Genomic DNA, 24,546 nt, shown 5'->3' on the forward strand with positions numbered 1-24,546 from the left:
ATTCCTAAGCCAATCACTGTGGCTAAGGGAATGAAATACTCTGATTGGCTACATCCAAGATCATGTGGCTGTCCATGGAGTCAGGAATGGAGCTTCTGGTCCCACCCAAACCACAAATACAGTTGGGTAAAAGCGTTTCCCAAAGAGTGGTTGGCTACAAAATAAGAGGGGCACGTGGATGCTGGGGAAGAGGGTGAAGCAAATAGGATCCACTGCTCATGCTCCTGGGTTATCCCCTCTGAGGCATCGTTTTTTGCTGTGTTCTTTGCCCAAAGAAACATTGCCTGGGTTGCTGTCAAGGCAGGCAGAGGGTGGTGCTGCCAGGGCAGGGCTTAGATGGGCAGAGGGTGGGAAAGAAGCAAAGGACCTGGCAGCTGCCTCTCAGATCACAGCCTGGCACTGACTTGTTCTGTTTCTGGTGTCAGTTTTAACCCATTGAGACCCGGGCTGGGGAGCTCTCGGAAGCTTAGAAAACCTTCACTTGTTTATTTTCAGCCTTGTATGTTTCTAGGAAGGTGGTTCCCCAGAGGGGCTTAACTCAAACTCCACCTGAGTTATTCCTGCTGCCCTTCTGCCCCCAGGACAGAGTTTAGTAGTCCTGCAAAAATCAAATGAGAATGTTTCGAACCACTTTTTTGAAACTGTTCCACTGAAATTACAATGTGTGAGTTTGTGTGTTGTGGGGGATGTGTGTTGGGAGGGTGTATGATTGTGGAGGGTTATTCATCTTCTAAGAGAGATACAGCTTTTATTTAGCAGCTAACATTTACCTTAGTGTACGTACCTTCTGGGATTATTTTGTGATCTTTACACGAATCCTGTGAAGTAGGTACTGTTATTAACCCCATTTTACAAATGAGAAAACTCAGGCACGGAGAAGTTAATTAAGCTCTCCAAGGCCACACGTCCTGTATATGGTGAAGCCAAGAGTGAACCACGATTTGGAGCTAAGATTTAAGCAGTGTGAATCTGGAACCTGGTTCAGGTGGGAAGGGCGTGGAGGACATTACTCCCTCTAGACCGGGAACTCAGGGCACTCAGAGCAAGAGATACATGGCCTGCCTCTCCTGCCGCCCCAGGACATTCCAGCAGGTTAGAGGGAGTGTGAGGGCAGGGGCAAGAAACCCTAGGTCCCAGCAGTCGCCGGGGTCCAGACCAGACAGAGAGGCTGTGGAGGCTAGGAGGCCTTTGTCCTCTGTCCCAGCTTCCTTGGAGCCCCAAGGAAGGGCTCTTGCCCATGTGGCTCAGAGGCACTGAATCTAGCTGGGGGTAGCCTCCTGCTGGCTGACTCAAAGGTCAAGGCGGTGGTGGCTCTGGATCACTAGGGCTGATTTTGACTACCCTGGTGGCAGAGGCCCCCACCAGCACATTGGCCCCAGTGGTGTGGCATTCCTTTTGCCAAATGCTGGAAGGAAACAGGAACCCTAAGCAGTGCAGTGGTTATTTTTTTCTTTCCATACATCTTTAGTTTGTGTCCTTTTTGTCTAATACAAATAGCAAGTGAACAGGAACAAGCCTAAATTTGCAGCCAAAGCCAAAAGCATTAGCAGCCCTGCAGTAGCGTCTGTGCTCCGTGTTCTAACCCACTGCTCTTTTGTGTTGAGGGACAGGGGAGGGTGTAAAGAAGAAATGAAACATTTCCCAGAATCCCGCCACCGAGAGATCACCACTGTTATCTTCCAGCCTTTTTTTTTTTTTATTCTTCTATCAGACACAGTACTCCCCAAACTTCCAAAGTGAACTTGAGTGACCCCTGCCAGCCTCTTGTGCAGAGACTGAGGTGGTTTGTGCCAGCTGTGGTGGCACTCTGCGCAGGGAGCCGCCCCGTGGAACCTCTGCGCCTCCCACCCACATAACTGAGTCTGAATGAAGCTGCTTTTCTGGCAAATTGCATTTAAGGAATGTCCTAACTGAGCCCAGGAAAAAAGGTCCCCTGGGCCTCAAAGCCTTTGGCCTGGACCCTGGTGGCTGCTAGAAGCTGGGGCGCCTCAGTCCTCTCCTCTTGTGTACCCCGGAACTGCTGGAGTGCCCTGGGGGTAAGGCCCCATTGGCCCTGGGTTCCTGGCCTCCAGGGGAATAGCCACCTCCATGTCCTTCCTGCCTGCCCCCTTGAGAAAGTTCTACCAGAGTGCTGTCCAGGTGTGAGAGACCTCAGCTGCTAGGGGCTGCCTCTCGTTGGTCATTCCAGAGCTGTTACCTGGCCCAGGTGGGGACTGGAATTGTGGCCGGGACCTGGTGAGCCCTCTGCCTATTCCTACCAGACGGATTAGCCCAAATCCTTTTAGTTCAAGACGACTCGGTAGGAACTTTCATTAGGCCATATCTGTGTGTGTGTGTGTGTCTGTGTGTGTCTGTGTCTGTGTGTGTATATCTGCAAGTCTTATGCTCAGCATATGTTTTCCAAGCACTGACTTTTGAGCGAAGCACTGTTTAAACACAGTGGGGGAAACCAAACCAGAAGACGTGATCTCTACGTATACAGAGCTTTCAACTTCATTGGGACCAAGGACTTGCATTCATGGGACAAACAGAAAACAAAGATGGGAGAATCGCCAGGTAATAGCCCCTGTGCTGTGGGACTGGAAGGACAGGTGGCGCTTCGGGGCAGGTTGAGACAGAGTGGAAGTGGCCCTTGGCAGGCCCCAGGCCTTCCTGTCTCGCTGTGCTTAGTTTGATGTCTCCGGCGGTTACTGTGTGAATTTCTGAGGGGCCCTAGCTGAGCGGCTCCGGTTCCAGCTGGCTTCATAGCTGGGGCTGGAATTCTGCTCTCGGGGAGGTTCGTTCCATCTGAGAGGTCACCAGTGAGCAACTCGAGTTGTTTTTCCAGTAGTGCAAGCCGCAGCAAAGCATCTGTCCCATCTCTCCAAGCCCACACGGCTCATCTGGGAATGCAGAGGGTGGCCTCTTCTTGGGGAAAGTGTTTTAAGTGATGAGACTCCAAGATAGGTGAGAAAAAGCAGATCTTGCAAAAATGATGACAAACTGACCTTGAGGGTCAGGCTCGGCGGGGAGCAGCGCAATCACAGCCCTAGTAAATGAAGCACAACCCTCTCTCCCTTGCTGTTTCTTGGAGATGGAGATAAGGAAAAACTCCTGGAGTATTTATACTGGAGAAGGTTATTTACATTTCTGGCTCAGTCTCCTGAGGTCTAAGCAGACAGGATCAATGACAGCCTGCCCGAGGGGTAGCCTGCAAATCTTTTGGGGGCTGATTATCAGTGATAAGAGCTCCCTCTTGTTTAAGCAGGACAAAGAAATGAGTCAGTGATGTGTAAACATAGAGACATCTTGGTCATTGCCTTCCACACCCTCACTGTCCAGAAGGGAAAAGATGTTACAGAGAAAAGGTATTTTCAGATGTATCCAACTTTATAAAACAGGCATGAACCTAGAAAGTTCTCCATGTAAAAATCAGAACTGAGTCATAGAGAAGCAAGATGGAAATTTGTTTTCTAAGGAATCTTATAAATGATTTTATAAAGTGAAGAGACATTTCATGAAGCCATCTGTGATGTGTGGTTCATCTCCTTGGCCGCACAGTCGTATCACCTGGGAAGCTTTGAAAACACGTGAGGCCCAGACCATACCCAGAGCAATTATAGCAGGAGCTCTGGGGGTGGACCCAGGCATCAGGATTTTTTTTTTTAACTCCCCCTGTGATTCCAATGTGCAACCTTTGCTGAGAATCACAGCTTTATCTTTTGTATGCATGGCCCTAAGTGGTCATTGATTAAGTTTACTGAAAGCAGGCATGCCCTTTGAAGTCAGCAGGAAGGTGCCTTCAAGAGCATGAGAAACAGGCATCAGGATGCAGGAACCTGTGTCTGCCCAGAAGCACCCAGCAGAGGAGATATCTGGGTATTTGGAGACATATGGGCTTCCTATAGCCATGCAATGAAATACTATACAGCAATTAAAAGGAACAAACTTCTTATACATGTAACAACAAGGCATGAGTCCCAGATGCCTTATGTTAAGGGAAAAGAGTCAGACTCCAAAGGCTATGTAGGCTGCCAGGGCCTGGGAGTGGGGAAAGGGGTCACCTATAAAAGGGCACAATGGAACATTTTTGGTGATGGAAAAGTTCTGTATCATAGTTATGGTGATAGTTACCACAGCTGAGTGTCTTTGTCAAAACACTGGAACTATACAGTAAAAACAGAGGGTGTTACTGTATGTAAACTATATCCCAATTAAAAAGATTTCTTTTTGTTTACAAAAACCCCACTTCCTTATTAATGATGAAGAGATAAGCAGAATGTGGTATATCCATACAATAGAACATCACGCAGCCATAAGAAGGAATGGAATTCTGTACAGGCTACAACATGGAGGAACCTTGACATCATGATGCATAGTGAAGGAAGCCAGGCACAAAGGCCACATATTATGTGATTTCATTCATATGAAATACCTAGAATTGGCAAATCCACAGAGACAGAAGGCAGACTTGTGGTTGCCACAAGTCTGGGGGAGGAAAGAATGGAGAGTGACGCCCGAATGAGTTTCTGGTTCAAGTGATTAAAAAGTTCTGGGACTAGATAATGGTGGTGATGGTTGCATGACACCGTGCATGAACTTGTAACACTGAATTTTAAACTTTAAAGTGGTTAAAGTGGTAAATAAATAAACACAAATTTATGTGTGGATCACCACCATAAAAAAAAGAAAGAAAACCCACTTCCGTTAACATGCCTGGCACGTACCCACTGGTACAGCGGGTGCTTGGTAAAGGCTGGCTCGGCATTTGGCCCTTTTAGAGAAAGGGGGCTTGGGCTTTCTAAGAGGGGAGGGGTGTCTCCCTTTAAGGTGGAGGGAGGGGTATGTTTTCCAAAAGCTCATCCTTGAGAACTTGAGGATCTTCTATGATCGGGAGGAATCTACTGGCATTTTCTGCCCTCCTGTTGCTTGTCACGGAAACTTCCGCCAGCTTCCTAACTTCGGTTGGTCCCCAGGCGTCAGGTTCGTGCAGATAACATGCCCAGCAGCTCAGTCTTGGGAACTGCTGGGGAGGGGAGGAGGGGTGCACGTCTTTATACTTAGAGAAGAGGTCTGCTGAGTTTCATGTTTGAAAGGAAAACCTTCCTCAATCACGGGTCTTCAGCAGATGCAGCTGAATAAATAAAAATGTGTGCATAAAACGGCAGGGGGACCATGCGGGGCAGCTTCTTCAGCGTGTCGGGGAGACATTTATGTTTGGGAACCTAGTGACCAAAACACAGGGCTGCCTCGAGAGGAGAAAAACTGGGGGAGGAGGTCACCTGGAGGCAGAGCTCGGCCGTGGCCCAGGGCCGAGGGCAGTGAATCGAGCAGTTGAAGCGTCCAGCTCTGCGTGGGCCTTGGAAGGCCCGAACAAGAATCTTATTGAGATTTGTCAGGCCGTGAGCAGACAACTCTGAACTTTAACAGAGCCGGGATGGAAAGCCGGCACAAGGGCCTATAGTTTCCACAATGAACAGCACACTTATTTTTCCCCCCCTCCACTGGAGGACGAGGAAGAGACCAAAATGAGGAGGGGGGGCTGGAGGGGGGGGGAAGACTGAGTCCTTCCAGAGCCTCAATGAAATGGCCACATTCCTCCCAGGGGTGGCCCGGCCCTCCCGGCTCTGAGGGCTGAAAAATGTCACCACGGTTGGCGCAGACTGGGGCCTTGCTTTTCCTGATTGTTATTTTCCGAGGACCTGAGCTCTCGGTTTCCCCTGCTTTTCCAAAGTTCACTTGACATCGTGTCCTCTTGATGGAAGACCTACGCTAATACCTGCTTTCTCTAACTGAAAGAAATCCATCCAAAAAGGGTTTTCATTCTTTAAAAAAAAAAAAAGGATGATTGCTGTTTCACTTCAGTGTCTTTTCGGCTTATAAGAGTTTTCATAGGAACGCCCTACTTTCGAATAGCGGGGCCTCCTGTAGCTGGGGCCCAGAGGGTGTGACCACAGGAGCATCACCACCCCTGCCGCTGCGCGTGGCGCCTGGTCAGAGCCCAGACCTACAGAGGCTGGCCCTGGACCAGTAAGGGCTCGTGCCTAGCCCGGAACGTGGACCCGGCACAAGCTGAGATGACCTTGAGCTACTGACTTTGACAGTGAGGAATCTAGGGAGGCAGAGCTGGCCAGACAGCTGGGTGCCTCTGGCCACGGGCGGCTTCGTGGAGAGGGACCTGGAGAGACCCTGAGGGATGACGTGGCTCCAGAGAGGAAGGGACATGACCTCCCGGCTTCACGACTCCCTCTGGTTCCGGTCCTGCGTTTCTTCAACCCTGGTGCTCACCCTTCACCCAGCTCGCTATTTCAGAGGGAAAGGAGGGGTCTGCTTTCACAGCGCTCCCCACCTGCCCATCTCTCCTATCTGCCAGGCCCATCAGCTTCCCAGCAGCAGGGACCACAGCTGCCCGGTTGACTGCAGTGTCCTCAGACCTGCAGGTCTTACGGCATTCCACATCTCTCCGCCAGCATCTTCTCTTATAGTTTCTACATCTGATGGAATCATCACCACGTTCCATTGCCACTACCTGTCATGTCTCAAGTCCAACCCCCTCCTCCCCATCCCCTCCCTACCTTGCAAAGTGTGGCGGAACAGGAAGCAGAGGCCATGGTCAACCTCCCTGACTTCCCCGGGATGGTTGACAGACAGCAAGTACCTGGACTTGTTCATGCTTGGACTTCAGCCCCAGCGCCACTGCTAAGGCTGGATGTGACTGAGTTAGGTTGTAATCCAGCCTCCAGGGCCCATTCCCCATGCTGTGCCTTTGCAGGGTGTGTGGGAGAACTGGAGGTGGTGGGGGTGCAGTGCCCCACATGGCCCCGGCCACTCTGATTAGGCCACACCCTCATCTTTCTCATCGTGCTAATGCAGTCATCTAACTGGCCCCCCTCCCTCCCCTCCCGGTCCCCTGGTCCCCTCGGCCCCTTCCATTGTCCTCCCCACTGTTCGCAGTTACTCTGTCTCTAGCCTGCTTGAAGGAAAGCATTACGGCTTTTCTTTTCTTTTCTTTTTTTTTTTTTTAACATTTTTTATTGATTTATAATCATTTTACAATGTTGTGTCAAATTCCAGTGTTCAGCACAATTTTTCAGTTATTCATGGACATATACACACTCATTGTCACATTTTTTTCTCTGTGAGTTGTCATAACATTTTGTGTATATTTCCCTGTGTTATACAGTGTAGTCTATTCTACAATTTTGAAATCCCAGTCTATCCCTTCCCACCCTCCACCCCCCTGGTAACCACAAGTCTGTATTCTCTGTCTGTGAGTCTACTTCTGTCCTTTATTTACGCTTTGTTTTTGTTTGTTTGTTTGTTTTTGTTTTTGTTTTTTAGATTCCACATATGAGCGATCTCATATGGTATTTTTTCTTTCTCTTTCTGGCTTACTTCACTTAGAATGACATTCTCCAGGAGCATCCATGTTGCTGCAAATGGCATTATGTTGTCGGTTTTTATGGCTGAGTAGTATTCCATTGTATAAATATACCACATCTTCTTTATCCAGTCACCTGTTGATGGACATTTAGGCTGTTTCCATGTTTTGGCTATTGTAAATAGTGCTGCTATGGACATTGGGGTGGAGGTGTCATCCTGAAGTAGATTTCCTTCTGGATACAAGCCCAGGAGTGGGATTCCTGGGTCATATGGTAAGTCTATTCCTAGTCTTTTGAGGAATCTCCACACTGTTTTCCATAGTGGCTGCACCAAACTGTATTCCCACCAGCAGTGTAGGAGGGTTCCCCTTTCTCCACAGCCTCTCCAGCATTTGTCATTTGTGGATTTTTGAATGACGGCCATTCTGACTGGTGTGAGGTGATACCTCATTGTAGTTTTGATTTGCATTTCTCTGATAATTAGTGATATTGAGCATTTTTTCATGTGCTTTTTGATCATTTGTACGTCTTCCTTGGAGAATTGCTTGTTTAGGTCTTCTGCCCATTTTTGGATTGGGTTTATTTTTTTCTTATTGAGTCGTATGAGCTGCTTATATATTCTGGAGATCAAACCTTTGTCGGTTTCACTTGCAAAAATTTTCTCCCATTCCGTAGGTTTTCTTCTTGTTTTATTTCTGGTTTCCTTTGCTGTGCAGAAGCTTGTAAGTTTCATTAGGTCCCATTTGTTGCATCACGGCTTTTCTACTGCATTTCCCAGAGGCCCTGAATAAGGCACTAACCCCTTAGCAAAGCAAATAAAGCCCTTATGATCTGTCCGTATGATCTAATTCTGCAGTTCTGGCCACAGAGCTCACCTTCTCCCCTTTGAGGCCCACTCATCCTGCCTCCACACTCCGGGTGCCCCGATATTTAGAGCTCCTTGTGGTTTCTTAGGCACCCTGTGTGCTTTCAGCATCTGAGTCTTCTGAGCATCTCATTCCCTTTTCCTGAAACGCCTGTGTTTCTTTCCGACAAACTCTTATTCATTTTCAATGACTAGCTTATAAATTTATCCCCCAATAACCCCAGAGTTTGCCTCTTTCCTCAGTGCATTCCTGGTCCAGGGAGATATCCCTGAATCACTTCTATTGCACCCTGTGTATGCACTGCACACCCCCTCCCCCACCAGGCACGGGCCCTTGGAAATGCAAGGGACTCCATCTGGGTCACCTTTGTCTCCCTGGAAGCAGGCACAACACTTTTCATCCTTTGGCTTGGTACATGTTTGCTCACATAAAAATAAACAAAGGCCGTTTTCCAGGAATCAGGCAGCTTTTGGGAATAGCTGAGGATGTGGAAGTAAGAGACTTTGAGTTCTTGTGTTTTTTTGTTGTTGTTAGTGGGAGTAGCAGCAGTAACAGCCCAGCGGAGCTCAGAAGCTCAGGAAAGTGCAGCTTGCGCTCCTAATTGTTTTGCAAGGCCCTTTCACTTTCCTCATCCACTGTGGCTGAGTTCAAAGCTCAGTGTCATTTTCCTTGTCTTTATCCTTTGTCTTTCCCAGTTTGACTTCTTTAAGCTCACTGCTTTTCAGCCTGTTGAGTTGCTGCAGCCAACAGGAAACTCATGAATAGCTGTTCAAAACCAAAGAAAACACAAGCTAAGGCCTCAGTCTACTACTGCCTTTTCCCGGAAACCTCCCAGCCTTCGGCCTCTTGTCTGATGTCCTGTCACAGGAGTTGATATCACTTGCTTGACTCTTGAATTTTTGCTGGTGTGCCTTGGTCTGTTAATCATGTCACCCGTGCTGGTCTTGTCCCACCAATGAGCTTGCAAAGGGCAGGAACCACGCCGTCCTGATCTCCTTTTCAATTTCCTAGGAAGTTTAGGCTGAGTGCTGAGTGCTGGGCACACTGGGGGGATCTCACGTGGTATTAACTGGTTCGGTGGGCTCTGGGAGCTCTTGCTTAATGCACTTTCAAAATTCACTCTGTTGAGAGTTTGATCAGTTTTTAGTAAACTGGGAAAAAGCCGCTGGCCTCTTGGAGACTCTGTGGGATCTTCTTCCCAATTAGAAATAATAAGAAATAACTAGTTTGGAGAAGGCAGTCAGGGAAGGCTGCTCTGAGGAGGTGACCTTCCTTCCCTTCCTCTCCCTTATGTGGTACGGTAGGCAGTGTTACAGTGCAAGGCTCTGTTTTTTTCTCTAAAGGGGAGCTTAGAGATGAATGCTACCAGTGGAGAATAGAAATAACTGGTGATGCCCCAGGCTGCGAGGAGGAGATGACGACAAAGCTCTTTTTGTGGTTAGCGTAGCATTTCACAGGTGCTGTTGTGAAGAGCTTCACAGATTTTGTGTTTTACACCAACCTTGTGAGATGGTCAGGGCCCATGCAGTCTTCTCCACTTTATAGGTGAGTGAAGGAGCTCGGAGAGAGTGTATGGCTGCTTAGAGTTTCAGCAGCAGGAGACGGAGGGCAAGTCTGGACGTCCTGGCTGCCGGCTTTGGGAGCAGGGCCCTCAGATGTGACACCTGGCATTGCATTTAGACCCGTGCTTCTTGGTGCTGGCTGTGTGTTGAAATCACCTGAGGAGTTTTAAGAACTACTGACTCCTGGGTTTCACTCCCAGAGATTCTGGTATCATCCATCTGGGTGTGGCTTGGGCGTCAGGAGTTTTAAAAGCTCACCAGGTGATCCCCAGACAGCCTGGAAGGCACTGCTTAGACCCTCAAGGAGCTACTGCCATTAATGAGCATGTCCTGGAGAGAGCCAGCTGGGCAGGGGATCCAGGATGAGGACCCTACAGCAAAGGCAGCATCCTGTTCTTAAGAGAGATTCAGGTCATTAACAGTAACAACAACAATGGTGAATGCCCTGCACCTAGTCTGTTGCCCTCTGCACTAGCATCTGTGCAGGGTGCTTCCAGCTAGAAATTGGCAAGTGGGGGCCCTTGGGAGAGGAGTATGTGACCTCTGGATCTGTAGCACCAAAGCCCTTAACCAGCTTGGGGGTGATGCTGGGCTCATGGCAGCTGAGGTGGCTCAGTCACTGAAGAATCTAGGGAAGGTTTTGTTTGTCCAGTGTGGCTTCTGGTGGGTTGTCCACATTTCTGTGGGGACAGAGTAATCACTGTTTCATTTCCCTGGAGGGACTGACCCTCTGTTTCCCCATTCTTGGGGAAAGAATTAACAACTGGGTCAACCGCAGCGTTTCTTTTGATGGTTGCGGGTTTGATCTGTGTTCAAGTTCCCCAGACCCTGAGCTGTTCTGATTGACCTTTACTGAGGAAGAATATCCTGTTTCCAGGCTCTCGTGGCCTGACAGGCTTGCCTGGACCGCCCTGGCCAGTCACTCCAGCAGACGGTAGACCTGCAGCTGTGGCTGGGGTTTTCCATCACAAAGCCAAGGGCCTGTTTTCCTCTCCCCAAGACCCTGGCACTGGGAATCACACCTTTGGGTTGGGCCCCCCACGTGCTGCCTGGCCTCACCCCAGGCCTCTCCCCCTGGGACCAGAGAGCCCATCCTGAGATGCTGTGGGATCCAGGGTTGTATCTGAGCCGAGCCTTCGGAGAGGGGGCAGCCGCTGTAAAGGCTTCTTCTGTTTTCTCTCCCTAGCCCTGGAGCAGCTGCTGACAGAGCTGGATGACTTCCTGAAGATTCTTGACCAGGAGAACCTGAGCAGCACGGCCGTGGTGAAGAAGAGCGGCCTGGCCGAGCTCCTCCGGCTCTATACCAAAAGCAGCAGTGAGTGTGGCCCAGGGCCTTAGGAAAGCGGTCCCCGGGGAAACAACCGGAAAGTGTTTGGGCTGCCATGATAACGCCCCACAGACTGGCTTAAGCAGCGGAACTTAAGATTTCTCACAGTCTGGAGGCTGGAAATCTGAGGTCAAGGTGTCGACAGAGTTGGTTCCTTCCGAGGCCTCTCTCCTTGAAGAGAGATGGTCTAGATGGTCGCCTTCTCCCTGCATCTTTGCAACGTCTTTCCTCTGGACGTCTGTGTCCAAATCTCCTCTTATATGGACACCATTTATATGGGATCAGGGCCCACCTCAGTGCCTCACTTAGCATTAATTATCTCTTTAAAGACCTCTCTTCCAAATACAGTCACATTTTGAGGTATTCGGGGTTAGGACTTAATTTATGAACTTTGAGTGGGACACAGCTCAGCCCGTAACAATAGTGCAGGAGTCGGGACGTGAACAGGAGCCCAGAAATCTCTGAACACTCAACACAGTAGCCCACGAATGAGGTTTCAGGCAAAGTGTTTTCAAAGCACTTCTCCTTATGGTTGACAGTAGGGAGGTGAAAATAAACTGGTATCATAACAGCTAACGCTGCACTGCACGTGTAGTAATGAGCTTCATGTTCAGGACACCCCATTGAGGCTGGTGCTGTGGTTACGGATGAGGAGACTGAGCCCTGTAGAGTTTAAATAATTTGCCCAGTGACACACAGCCCAAGGGAAAACAGGAAAACTTCGTTTTAAGACTTCGTACATCACAGAACCCTGAGTTCACTGTTTTTTTTCTGTCTTTTTAATTGAGCTAGATTTTATACCCAGCCAAGGGCTCAGATCTTAAGTAGTTAATTCAGTGAATTTTGACAGCTGTCCACACCTGTGTACCCACCGCCCAAAATAAGACATAGAACATTTCTGTTGTCCCAGGGAGTTCTTTCTCGCCCCTTCCCAGGGTAAGAATGCCTCCCCAGGGCAAGAATTCCTCCCCACCCCCACCCCAAGGCAGCCACTGTTCCGATTTCTCCCACCACAGATTAGCGTTGCTCAGCCTAGAGCTTCATGTAAATGGAATCGTACGGTTTGTGCTTTCTGTCTGGCTGCTACCAGGAGATTTTTCCATCTTGTGGATCGTACCAGGAGTTCCTTTTATTGCTGAAATGTATTCCATTCTGCAAGGAGACCGCAGTCTGCTTCTCCATCTACTTGCTGATGGACATTGGGGTTGTTTGCAGATCTGGGCTATTATGAATAATAAGGCTGCTTTGCACATCCTTGTATAAGACTCCTTGCGGACATATGGCTTCATTTCTAGCCCAAACTTTGTTTTTTTTTTAAAAAGAAAAGCCTTCTTGTGAAGTCGTAACAGTTTAGGAGAGTTTATTTTTATATCGGATGTTTGAGGATTCAAAATGATATTTTGGGACAGTAGGGACCCTAAGAGGGCATCTCGCCCATCTGCCTCGCAGTAGGAACAGCCCAAACCCGTGCCAGGAGAAGGAAGTGCACCTGCTTTGGCCATCACGGTCAGGAAATCCCCCTGCTGACCAACCTGCATCTCCTGGGCTGCATTTCAAAGTCCCTTTTCCTTTTCTTTGTCCCATGTAGAATTAGTCTCTATTGTCTGAATATCAGAGAAGTCATAAAGCTGGAGCGTGTTGCTTTATGCCCAGTGGCCTTCAGTTCGGGCAGAATAATCCAGCCCCCTTAGCCTTTCATCAGAGGCGGTTTCCCTGAGCCCCTTCGTTGCCTTTGCGGCTCCCCAGGCTCCTCCTGGCTTTGTAGTGAGTGTCTGCTGCCCTGCCCTGAGTGCTGGTCAGCAGCACATCAAAGGGGGGAAGGGCACGTGGGAAATCCACATCACAGGGCAGGTAGGTGAGGGAGGGACGAATCACTCCACAGAAGGATTCATCGGTGGAATCCTTTCAAAAGCACACTCCCAGACCGTTTAGATGTGCTCCGACTTGAGAATGTTTAATGATAAAGAGCTCCTCTGTTGGAAATTAAAAAAAGCACCCCTGTGATCGGTCTGACCCGTTGTCCTCGGTTCTCACCACTCCATCAGAGCCACCTGTGTGGGGTCCCCTTTTTGGTCTAGCTCTAGCTTGCTACAGGATGACCTTTGTTTCACCCCTGGTCTTGGTATGTTCCGCTTTTATAAAGGCAGACCTTCCCCACCCTTGGCCTCTGCAGTTTGTAGGGCTGTGGGAGCTTTTGAGAGCCGGTCAGGGGGCTCCACAGTGTGAACCGCCCCCCAGGGTGCACCCAGACCACTGATGATTGTGCACAGCCGTGCGGAGGCCATCGGCTGTCACTTCTGCCCTCCAGGGTGAGGCCCGGGGGGGAACAGCCACCGTGTGAGGACTCCCCTTTCTGGCCCCCTTGGCCCCTCTTCGATGGCGGAGTGCTAGTAACAGCAGCTGGCCTTTTTCGTGCACTTAGCACTTCCCCGCCCATCCTGGTGTATGAAATGGCTTGGACTGTGCCACCTCACCCACATGCCGAGGCCGTGGGGGAGTTACCGTTTTCCCCATCACCAGCAAGGGAACTGAGGCTCGGAAAGTCACCTGTTCAAGGCACGTGGCCGGGAGCGGCAGAGCCCAGGGGACCTAACCCTTCTAACTCCCCTCATCTCTCCAGGTTCCAGGTTAGTCTGCACCAGGTTAATCACTATGCTGCACCGGATACAAGCCAAAGCCCCCAGAATTTAACGTCCCAGGCCTACCTTACTGTGTATCGTCCAGAAAATTAACTCAGCCTGACTGGACTTGTAGGCAGAGGCAGGCTGATCATTTTGAGATAGGCTTGGTCTCCACTGGCTGGGCCGCTGTTTACTCCCACACATTTGGGGTAGAGTATGACTGTGTGTGTGTGTGAGACTGTGTGTGTGCGCGCACGTGTACTTTTCAAACGCAATTGTCCATTTTCTGATCTTTGTTGTATTGCTGAATTTTCTCCTCTCTTGGCCTTCTGTCTAGACGGTGAAGTTGAGGCACAGGTTGAGGTCTATTTATTGGAGGCCTACTATTTGTTTCTGTCTTAACCCCCTGAGAGGGCCCCCCTATCCCCTGTTCAGAGACTCTGGGAACATTTCTGGGGCTGCCCCTGTGATAGGAAACGCTTCAAATATTCTGTCTATCCAACATGTCCCTCCTCCCTGCCCCTCACCACCAGCCTCTTCAGACACGGGGTCGTTCCCCCAGGATCCACACACTCGCTCAGAGCACAAGGAGCTCCCCTTCCTACCACACCTGTGGCTGTCGTCACTTCCCACACACCTGTGCAACCACCCCATCCGTGTCTGCCTACCCCCCTCCCCCAACACGGTGGGTTCATGAAGGCAGAGACCATGTCTGTTTTGTTCTCTGCTGTATCCCCAGCGCCTAGCACAGTGCTGGTGCTTACTGCACTTCTGAAAATGAGTCAGGGAACGATAGAAAGTTCTCCCACCCAAGGCTGCTGCTTCCTAGACATGAGACAGCTCATCAGCCTCCCCTTCCCTGGGCCAAGTTCACAGGATTACAGTCCTGGGAGCCTCTTACTTACCAGCTGGATGGTAGTGGATTAGCAACACTGAGAATCGAGACCTAGTCAAGCAGAGCCTGCAGAGTGTCCGAGGAGGGAGGCGTGGCCTTGGAATCCGCCAGAGCCAGTTTTCTCTGCAGTTTACAAATCGCCATCCTGGGGAGGAAGCACCTGCTCAGAATCTAACAGTTAAAACAGTGACAGCAGTATGTTGCCTTTTTTCCCTTCTGCACCGAAGTGTAGGTTTAGTCACTAATAAGAAGAAAGAAATGAACACTGAACACTATTTACGTTTCTTCAATTCCTTTTTTGATCTTTATTTGTCATCAGAATATTTTCGTGTAGCTGTGGTTTGTTTGCCTCTGTATTCTGCTTTGTATTATTTTTACATTGAGAATTACTACCTGTGCCCATTTCCATGTGTTGACAGTTCACATGCTTTTTTTTTTTTTTTTTTTGGTTTTTTGCTTTTTTGAAACATGATCCTTAAAACTGTAAGTTTTAGATATTTCTGTAAAACAGACGTAGAGCTACTTTGTTATTTTTCACAACTGGATAGTGTTCACTGATGAATGAACACTAATGCTCAACTAACCCCCTATTATTAGTGGGCATTTAAGTTTTGTTCTCTAAAAAAAAACCTTCAAAATATTACAGTTAAACATCCTCAAATAAAATTTTGTTTGCATGCTGGAGTTTATCTTCAGGGTAGTTTTCTGGCAGGAGAAATGCTAGGTTAAAGAATATGAACACTTTAAAACTAAGTTATCCTCCAAAATCACTTCCAAAATAGTTGTGCCAATTTACACACTACAGTAGTAGTTTATTTTTAAAGTCGACCTGTCACCCACGTTGATGGGCCATGGTGTATGTATTTCACCATTTTCCTATTACTGAGCCTCTGAGTTGCTTCCCATGTTTAGGCTGTCATTTTCAAACTTTGCTAGTTATAAGATCACCTTACTTTTCCAGATTCCCTAATATTTGAGTTTTATGTCATCAAAACCTTCAGTTAGGTAGAAATAGGCACTGTTTCATCAGTTATTTTGTATTCTGTGCAGACAAGGAAACCAAGGCACGTGGCTTACGTGTTTTGCTCAGAATTACTGTTAACAGCAGAGCTTGGCTGAGACCCCCTCCACCCCCCACTCCATCTCCCGCCTCCCTCTGCAGAGTGCGTCCCCCCCCCCCGCCCCGTGCCATGTTCTGGAGAAGGTGCTGATCCACACCCTCTGGGCCCCAGTCAGTGGATGAATACAAGCTGCAGCTAACTGGCTAAGTATGTTTAGACCTCAAGTTCCCTTTCTCTAAGCGGCTGCAGCCTTTGGTAAAGGGGTGACATTGCTGAGAGGTCCTGGCAGGGCTGCGCGCTGGGGCGGTGATCTCACAGGCTGATGGAGGAAGATCCACCCAGCCGTATCCTCCTCCTGTTCCTCTGGGCCCTCGCGGCTCCCTTGATGCAGGCCTCTTGGCCAGAGTCTGGGCGGTCTGTGGTGTGGAACTGACTGGTGTTGAACTGCCTCCTTCGCCAGGAGTTTGAATTGGGCTCCTTGGCTGGGTAACACCGTCTCCAGCCACTGGAATTGATCAGCCTCAAGTTTCTAGGAAATGCAAATTAAGGACCTCAGAAGAAGTAGAGGAGGATTTCTAAGAGGAGAAGCACTAGGAAGCACTAGTTTGTCTGCAGGCTTCTGAAGAAAGGGTCCTTGGGGCATTTGGAGCTGTGTTAGAAAGGCTAGTCAGACCAGCTTTTCTCTGCCTAGACACGCACAGGAAAGTGACAACCTGTACAGAAATGTTTTTAAAGGAGAGGAAGGGCTGGGCCGCTACAGGGTAGAGCAGGTAGCTGCTGGTGCTCCAGGTGCAATTCCCAGCACACTTACCCCTCCAAACCAGAGCTCAGGCCTCCACAGTGGCACCCCACCTAGAGGACTGGGAGCTAAACTTCCAGATCCTCAACGTAACCTATCTTATATAGCCATCACTCTGATTAGCCCATGCAGGTAATTCAGACTAGGGTGAGAATGACTGATAGAAGTGTTTTACAATTTAAATGAAATGCTAGGAAAACCCAGAGATATCTCTGCTTGGTGAAATATGAGGCAGCTCTTTGAGGTATGGGTGCTTTTCCACTTAAGACTTTTATTCCTAAGTTATTCTTCTGTACCCTCTCCTACCCTCCCCTTCCCCCAGGCTAGAAAACTAACAGTCAGAAACTTGACATTTCTTATTTTGGACATCTGTCAGTTCTTTCTATAGTGACTCAATGAAGTCTAAATATTGTATGCCTTTACAGGAATCCCAGTGGATGACAATGTCTCTGAGGGGCGGGGGAACACTGTTTCTCTCCAGAAGGCCTTTCCCTTCATGAAATCACGTGAAGCCTGTGTTTTCCATCTTCCTTCTGCAGGTTCTGATGAGGAGTACATTTATATGAACAAAGTGACCGTCCACAAGCAACAGGATGCCGAGTCCCAAGACAAAGGTACAGGGCTACTGCTGAGGGCATGGCCAGCGCCCGGGTTGGGGGCAGGTATAAGCCTTGGTCCCATCCCACCCCTCCTTGCTCCCAGCCAGCACCACAGACAGGCCTGGTGGAGTTATTTTTGGAAGTCATATTTTGGTTGATGGTATTTTGGGGTTGATGTATTTTGGGATGTTTCATCAGGCCTCCTCCTTGCCTCTTAAAGGTCTCCCGTTCCCTTCATGGATAAGGAATCTGTCCCTAAAATCTCTCAGCATTTCCCAGCATCATCCCAGGAATAGGAAGTTATAATTCAGATGTTCTAAGAAGGCAGCTATATATGGTGCTGATTCCACAGCCCCAGCTTTATGTCTTTTTGATAGAAGTCTGGATTTTATGTGTAGTGGCAGGGCGGGGAGGGGGGGTGGTATAGAGGTGATGGGGAGGAAATGGTGATGTCAACAGCTGCCTTAATTAATATTCAAAGGTTTTGTTCAAAGGTGATCTCTTGGCAGAACATTTTATCTTCCATTGGAAGAACATACTGTCTTTCATGGTGTCTTCTGTCATGTTCTGCTTTCCTCTGAAAAGCCCTCGGGAGTAGGTTTAGCAGGACCTCAGGGAGGCCCAGAGGTTTGCGAGCTGCCTAGTTGCAGAGGAGAGGGGGTTAGAAGCCCCCTCTCCTAGCTCTCAAGCCTGCGACTCAAATGCAGAGGCTTAGTGAGAGGTGGGAACACAGCATTCCAAGGCTTTCAGTCCTGTTAAAGATTTCACAACGTCAGCCACTGAAGCTCCAAGGCCAGATCTGCCCAAGCCTGCCTGTCACGGGCTGTTTAGGCCACCGGCTGAAGTGGTCAGGCTCAGAAGAGCCTTTGGTGCCTTTTCCTTAACAGCACACGGAGGGTCAGTGGCCAAGTTCCCTTTGTGGCTTTTCCACCTCCTGCCCCGCCACCAAGCCTGGACCCAGCAGAAGTCCCCCTGCAGGAAAGCAGCCACTGTGCCCGAGGTTGTTTGCCTTCTGGGGAAACTGTGGGGTGGACAGAGGTAATCACAGGGTCGGTCCTGAGAGCAGCTCAATATAGTGACCCCGGGCAGCTCCTCTGCTCGCTCAAGCTCTGTGGCTAGATCGTTTTGGACCCAGGGCAGGTGGAGGAGAGGGTGTGGAGCCTGCCAGAAACCTCAAACCAGTTCCTTTGGAGGAATCTGCCCGTGGCAGGTCTACCCTATTCTTGGAGGAAAAACAGCACTGGCCACAGGGACGGCCTGCCTGGGTAATTAACACCTGCTGAAATAGAAACAGCAGGCTCAGTGACCTGACATTCCTGGATAATGAGCCTCTGCCGTGAGGCTGGGCGCCCCTCACCGAAGCCCCCTCCTGCTTGCTGCCCACAGCACCCGAGGAGCAGAACCCACTGACCAACGGGGAGCCTGGCCAGCACTCCTTGGCCCCTCAAAAGAGCCTTCCAGACCTCCCGCCACCCAAGATGGTAAGTGTGGGTCCAGGAAACCCCTCATTTCCTTGATGTGGGCCCTCTGCACTTCCAGCTGTCCCCACAGATGTCAGCCCACTAGGCTTCTAGCATTTCCAGAGCACCTCCTGTGTGGGGGGCCTGGGGCGAGGCACCGGGAGGGACAGAGACAAGTAAGCCTGCCTGCAGGCGACATCATTTGCTCAGTGCAAAGAGGAGTGGCAGTGGGAGATGAGGGGCCTCCTTTATCAAGTGCCACCATGTGTCCAAGTCTATGCCATGCTCTCCCAGCACCCTGTGAGTAGGGTCCTGTACAGCTGTGGTCACCAGCTCAGGCCATAGTATCTTTCCAATATGTAAATCACATCACCCTGCACTTCCTGCCTGAAACCCACCAAGAGCTCTCACTGAACATAGGGGAAAACATTCAGAGTCCTTCACGTGGCCCCAGGTCCTACACGGTCTGGCCCAGCTACATCTCCAGCCTCATCGCATCTGCTCTTTACTGGCCTCCCTTCTGTCCCTGGATTGTGCCACATGGGCAGTCCTGCCTCAGGGCCTTTGCACTTCCTGGGCCCTGGGTTTTCAATGGCTGCCACCTCCTCATCTCTCTGACATCCTTAGGCAGACTTTCCCTGGCCTGCCCTTGTGAGGGATCCCACCTCTGTGCCTGCCCCAGATACTGTAGGCCCCACTGCCTGGTTACCCCCTCTAGGTTTATTATCTGCCTCCTGGATCAGATATAAGCTTCCTGGAGCAGGGATTGCGTCTCTCGTTTGCTGCTTCATGTCCTGTATCTGCTCATAGTAGGCCACACACATATATATTCATGGACAGCTGGATGGGATTATGGAATCCTGCAGACCTGGGTTCAGATCCCAGCTCTGCCAGGTACTAGCTCCTTGACCTTGAGCAAGTTACTTAGGGTGTCTGGCCTTTTGTTTCCTGGTGTGAAAGGAACATGAGCATCTGTCTCCTGCGATTGATTGTCTTGTTCAGTGGGCCGAGGCTGGGCGTGGCAGACTGTGTTAAGTATTCAGGGAGGTGAGGGGTAGCATTTACATTTTATAGGTGAGGATCTGGGAATCAGCAGGTTTACAATGTCCCGGTGTCACACAACCTTGAAGTGGCAGAGCCAGAATTTGAAACCAAGTTCTTTCCACTATCAGATCTGGTTGGGGAGGCTTCCTAGAAAAGGTGTGAGGCAGGAGCTGGGAAGGATTTCTAGAAGGACAGTGGGACCATAGGACTCCATGGTCACTGAGTTCCTACCAAGCCATCCTTCACCAGACCCCACACCGGCCCCTTCACTCATGCTTTCCTGGGAGCAGCAGGGTTCTTCACAGCTGGTAGAGCAGGTCTGGGGTGCCTGGGCATCCCACCACGGGAGACCCCTCTAGTGGGTGACAGCTGGGGAACACCCTTCATCTCAGGCTGAGTGAGATCTGATGGACTGAGCCAGAGTCCCTGTGTACCCAATATGCCGGTGATTGCTAGGCTCTGCCCACCCCGTGCACACAAACATGGTCCTCCCACCACCTGTCACGTGCTATGTCTTTTGTCACTGTTTTTTTTTCATATGAAGACACAGAGGCTCAGAGAGTTAGAACAATTGGCCAAGGTGCCACCACTGGGAGGTAGCAGGGCCAGGGTTCATATGCAGCTTTTTGGTTTCCAGGCTGCTCTGCAGCCTCCTAGACTTCAGCTTGTCTTTTTAGCAGAGTAAAGGTACAAGTTTGTCCCTTCTAGCTGCAGACTCCCCTCCCCTTCAGCCCTAGGACTTGGGGGAGGGGAAACGGCCCCTTAGCTCCCATCCCACTGCAGCCAGTGTTCAGCTGGTGGGAGGTGCTATGGTTTTCTGGTGTGTCTTCAGCACCACTCACTGGGTGGCTGGGGAGGGAAGGTGGCTGCTCTGAGCCAGGGCTGGAAATTTCCTATCTTGAATTCAGTGTCTGGTTCTGACCAAGGTGCCTTTGGCTTTGGTGCAATGGGAGTGACACTGCCCGCCCCACCTGGGGCAGCTACTTACGGGTCACACCTGGCAGAGGGTCATTCACCAGGCAGAGTCTCCCAGGCACTGACTTGCTTTGGATGTCGGGGTTTTACAAACGTGGTGGTGGACTGGGGGGCCTGGGGCCTGGGGCCGGGTTGTGGTTGTAGACTGATCAGGTCACAAAGTCCTGGAAGCCCCGGGACTCTGGCTGGCTCTTACTGCTCCCTCGCCAGGCTCCTGTGAACTGGGTACAGAGGCCCCAGGGGATCCGGTATGTGAGACGCAGGGCACAGTGAGGGCAGGGCTGTCCCCGAGGGCGGACTCCCCGTGTCAGCTGTGTCTGCTGGCCGTCGGGGCCTGGAGAGGCTTGAGAGGAACCTGGTGCTAGAACTGGGTAAGTACCACCCAGGAACCCCACAGTCCTGGGGCGGCCTCGCAGACGTGTGGTGATGGTTCCTGTGGACACACTCCAGGCCCTGGGGAGACTCCAGCAGAGCGAGCGGACTTTGTAGTCTCCCTTCCTGGTGGAATTTCTCTGCTGAGAAGGACCTTCTCTAGGTCCCTCCTAATTCTGTCCCGGGCGCCTACCCTCACCCCAGGGGCCTTCCAGATGTGGAGTGAGGAAGGGAGGGGCGTATCCCGGGGTGATCCCCTCCCTGGCCACATGCGCTCGCATCTGCTCCCCCTCGGGCCTCCTCTCTGGTCAAGTCTGGCCGAAGCAGCTGTAACTCTTAGTCCAAGACCCCTAGAGGAGTGACGTCAGGGCAGAGGGGGAACCAGCTGTGTCATCTGGCTCTTTCCAGGAGGAGAACCAGAGCAGAAATAGCTTGGCGGGGAGGGAGGGAGCATGGCAGCCTGAGGTGACCCTGTGACCTCTCTCCCTCAGACAGAGACCCGTATCCCTTCCCACCCTGACCCCAGAGCTTCAGGGCACCACTGTGGGTCATCCCACTGAACGCCCGGCCCGAGGCTTGCTGGTGGCTTTGGCAGAGCTGGGTGCCTGCCTGGGGTCCTCCGTGCCCAGGGCTAGGCCAAGAGTGTGGCCTCTGTCCCAGGCTCAGTCCTGTCCAGCACGGGAAGGGGCAGCCAGGGGTCAGGAGCAACCTCATGGGTGTGGCCAGTGACTCAGGCAGCTGAGGCCCTTCCAGACTGTGGTCTGCACAGCCAGGTGCTGTGGTCACCATAGGGAAACAGATGTTTGCTGGCACCATTCTGCTTCTGGCTCACACAGCCATCTCCACCCCATCTCCCCTTTGAGGCCTGAACACGCGTTGGACTTCAGTGAGCTGATCTAGGGGAAAGCAGCTGACTCCACAAAAGACGGTTACCCTGGTGGGTCTGGGGAGCTGGGGCTGGATCCACTAACCCCCTCCAGGGACCTTCTACGGTACACTCTGGGGTGGGTTGTTCAATACTGCAAGGATGCCTCAGGTCACCTTGCCACCCTTCATCCCCAGCTCTCACGTCTAATCGAAATCAGAATTGGCAAGCACCGCCCCTGACCGAATCTCTGCACCACCTGCTTTTGCAAGTAATGTTTTATTGGAATACTGTCACGCTTGTTCACTTATGTGTTATTTATCGGTGCCTTTGCATGACAATAGCAGGGCTGAGATCAGAGACGTCAAATCCTCAAATGGTCTGCAAATCCCTAAGTACTGACTCTTGGCTCTTTACGGAGAGTTTGCTGACCTCTGGCAAATCATGCTGAGCAGGGTGGCTTTCTTCCCTGCCCCTTCCTGTGAACCCTCAGAACATTATTTCCGGTTTTGAAGTCCCATCTCTTCCGCATCTTCATTGACCGTGTACCACCTTCATCATCACAACAATGCTGCTAATGAAAATAATAGTCTTTTCTTCTGAATCTCGAGAGTTTCGGATTGCTTGCTCCTTTGACATCTGATAACAGGCCATTGTGTCTGTGTAATTACGTGATTCTCCTCTAACCTTGAATCCTCAAAATGACCCCAGTACTGTTCCTATTTCACAGAGAGGGAAAGTGAGGCCCAGAAAGTCTGTCACCTACCCATGGCTAAGTCTGTGCATCCCTAAAGCCCAGATTCAGACGTAGCTACATCCACTCTAAAAGCCAGATAAATGGATCTAGACGCCAGGCCACAGAAGACATGGCTGTGGGGAGCCTGGTTTTGGTGAAGCCCTGCAGGAGATTATTCTGCCCTGAGGGCAGCTGGGAGTAGACACCCTTGTGGCCCTTGCTGAGTACTGACTGTCCCATGGGGACCCAAACCCAGGCTGACTGCCTCCCACTATCTCCTGGGCCAGGACCAGGGAAGATCCCTCAGTCAGAGGTTCCCCAGATAAGCTCATACTCAAGGCAAAGGTTTCTAGATCCCTCCCCTTCTCCTGTCCATCTTTCTGGTAGGGTAGGGAATCCCCAGCCGCCCAGGGGTCTGTCTGAGCCAAGGGCCTTGCCTCTTTTATGCTCGGCGCTCCCTGGGGAGCCCAGGCCTGCTTCTCCTGTGCGACGCCCAGCACGACGACTTCTCAGAACCAGGAGTGGGAATGCACATCAGCTTTTACCGTTTCTGTTCTCAACTCACTAGGAACATTCTCCTGGCTCTCCTTAGGGGCTTCCTGATGCAGAAGGACATGGGAGACCTGCGAGGATGGCTGCTTCCACGTTTATGTCCTATGTACCGTCATATTCATGCCACAGTTGACCTCTTTTGTCTCCCTTGCTGTTGCTTATAAGATGACCTTCAGAATCTAGTGCCCATTTTACAGGCAGAATTAGGGAGGAGAACGATTTCATGCTCTGTGCTTCTCCGTGGTTGCCTGTGGGCTTTTTTTTCATTCTACTCAAATTGTGCTCACTCACCCTCACACCAGGTGTAAGGAGCTCCAGGTTGTCTTTGAGACTCTGCTCAAAGATCCTGTCCCCTGAGCATCTTTCCTTGAACCAGAATGTTCCTCACACCCTCCGGGTATGTGGGGTCTGGACCTCGTCTGTTACAGCGCCATCCACGACGCCCTCTCTCAGGAGCTGTGAGTTTCACTGCCTGGTTAAGTCTCTCTCAGGACTGACTCCTGACCACTTGAAGGTTTCCCTCAGCCCGTCCATGGGAGCCATCCAATGTCTGCCGAACAAATGATTGAACTTATTATAGGAGAAGTTTGGAATTTAGAAATCTGGTCCTCTTTCTCTGTGTGCCTCTGATTAGCCCTTGTCTTTGTAGAAAGGATATTCTCTTTAGAAGCCGTAATGGCCACCATGACAGCCTGACACCCCCTCAACTTTTAAGTGTGTTACGTTATATGTACAACAATATTGTGTGTGTGTGGAGTCTGAGCCTCATTTTGTGGAGGAGGAAGCTGACGCTCGGTGAGGTTAAGCAACGCACCCACAGGCCTTCAGCTGGATGCAAACCAAACAGCGGATGGGGTGGCTGACGGAGACATGGTAACCTGTGTTCTCCCTCCCGGCTTGCTTGAGGTCCAAGCTGGGTATTTTTGTCTTCTGTTTCCTTCTCTCCCCACCCAAAGGGTTAATTCCAAGTTGTTCCCAGTATATCATATCTGAAAATGTTTATTTGTTCATACCGCAGATTCCAGAGCGGAAACAGCTTTCCATCCCAAGGATCGAGTCTCCAGAGGGTTACTATGAAGAGGCTGAACCCTATGACACATCTCTCAATGGTACATCCTGGGGCGGGGCTTGGAGGGGTCTAACCCCGTCCTGCGCTGATGCTGGCACCAGGCCCTCTGGTGGTGACTGGCACGCTTACCCTGGCTGGAGACACGGGGCAGCCTGGGCTGCCCTTACCAGAGAGTGTGGCCCGAATTGAGAACCACCACAGAGCATTTGGCCTCTGTCTGATGGGGAGCTGATGGGGTACTGCAGACCCAGCCCACCTGCAAGGAGGGGCTCCGGCTGGTCCAAGGTGCGCTGGTTTACTTGTGTGATGCTCTCTGTGGTCCCGCCTGGATGTTGCTGGATTCAGCACAGAAATGTGACAGAGGAGAGGTGTGTTGGTGCAG

At 50.7% G+C, this 24,546-nt stretch overlaps 1 protein-coding gene across 6 annotated transcripts in view; it reads left to right on the plus strand.

Annotated features, from left to right (window-relative positions):
- The window catches only part of AFAP1L2 (actin filament associated protein 1 like 2), a 91,055-nt gene that overhangs the window by 46,144 nt on the left and 20,365 nt on the right, over positions 1 to 24,546 (plus strand). For all 6 annotated transcript variants that reach the window (XM_032490838.1, XM_032490837.1, XM_032490836.1 and 3 more), the window contains 4 exons: positions 10,976 to 11,104; positions 17,032 to 17,106; positions 18,478 to 18,572; positions 24,114 to 24,204. In XM_032490838.1, coding sequence (XP_032346729.1) covers positions 10,976 to 11,104; positions 17,032 to 17,106; positions 18,478 to 18,572; positions 24,114 to 24,204 — 390 coding nt within the window. Of the gene's footprint in view, positions 1 to 10,975; positions 11,105 to 17,031; positions 17,107 to 18,477; positions 18,573 to 24,113; positions 24,205 to 24,546 lie in introns of those variants that run through there.

The sequence above is a fragment of the Camelus ferus genome, chromosome 11 (assembly GCF_009834535.1).
Source record: "Camelus ferus isolate YT-003-E chromosome 11, BCGSAC_Cfer_1.0, whole genome shotgun sequence".
Lineage (NCBI taxonomy): Eukaryota > Metazoa > Chordata > Mammalia > Artiodactyla > Camelidae > Camelus > Camelus ferus.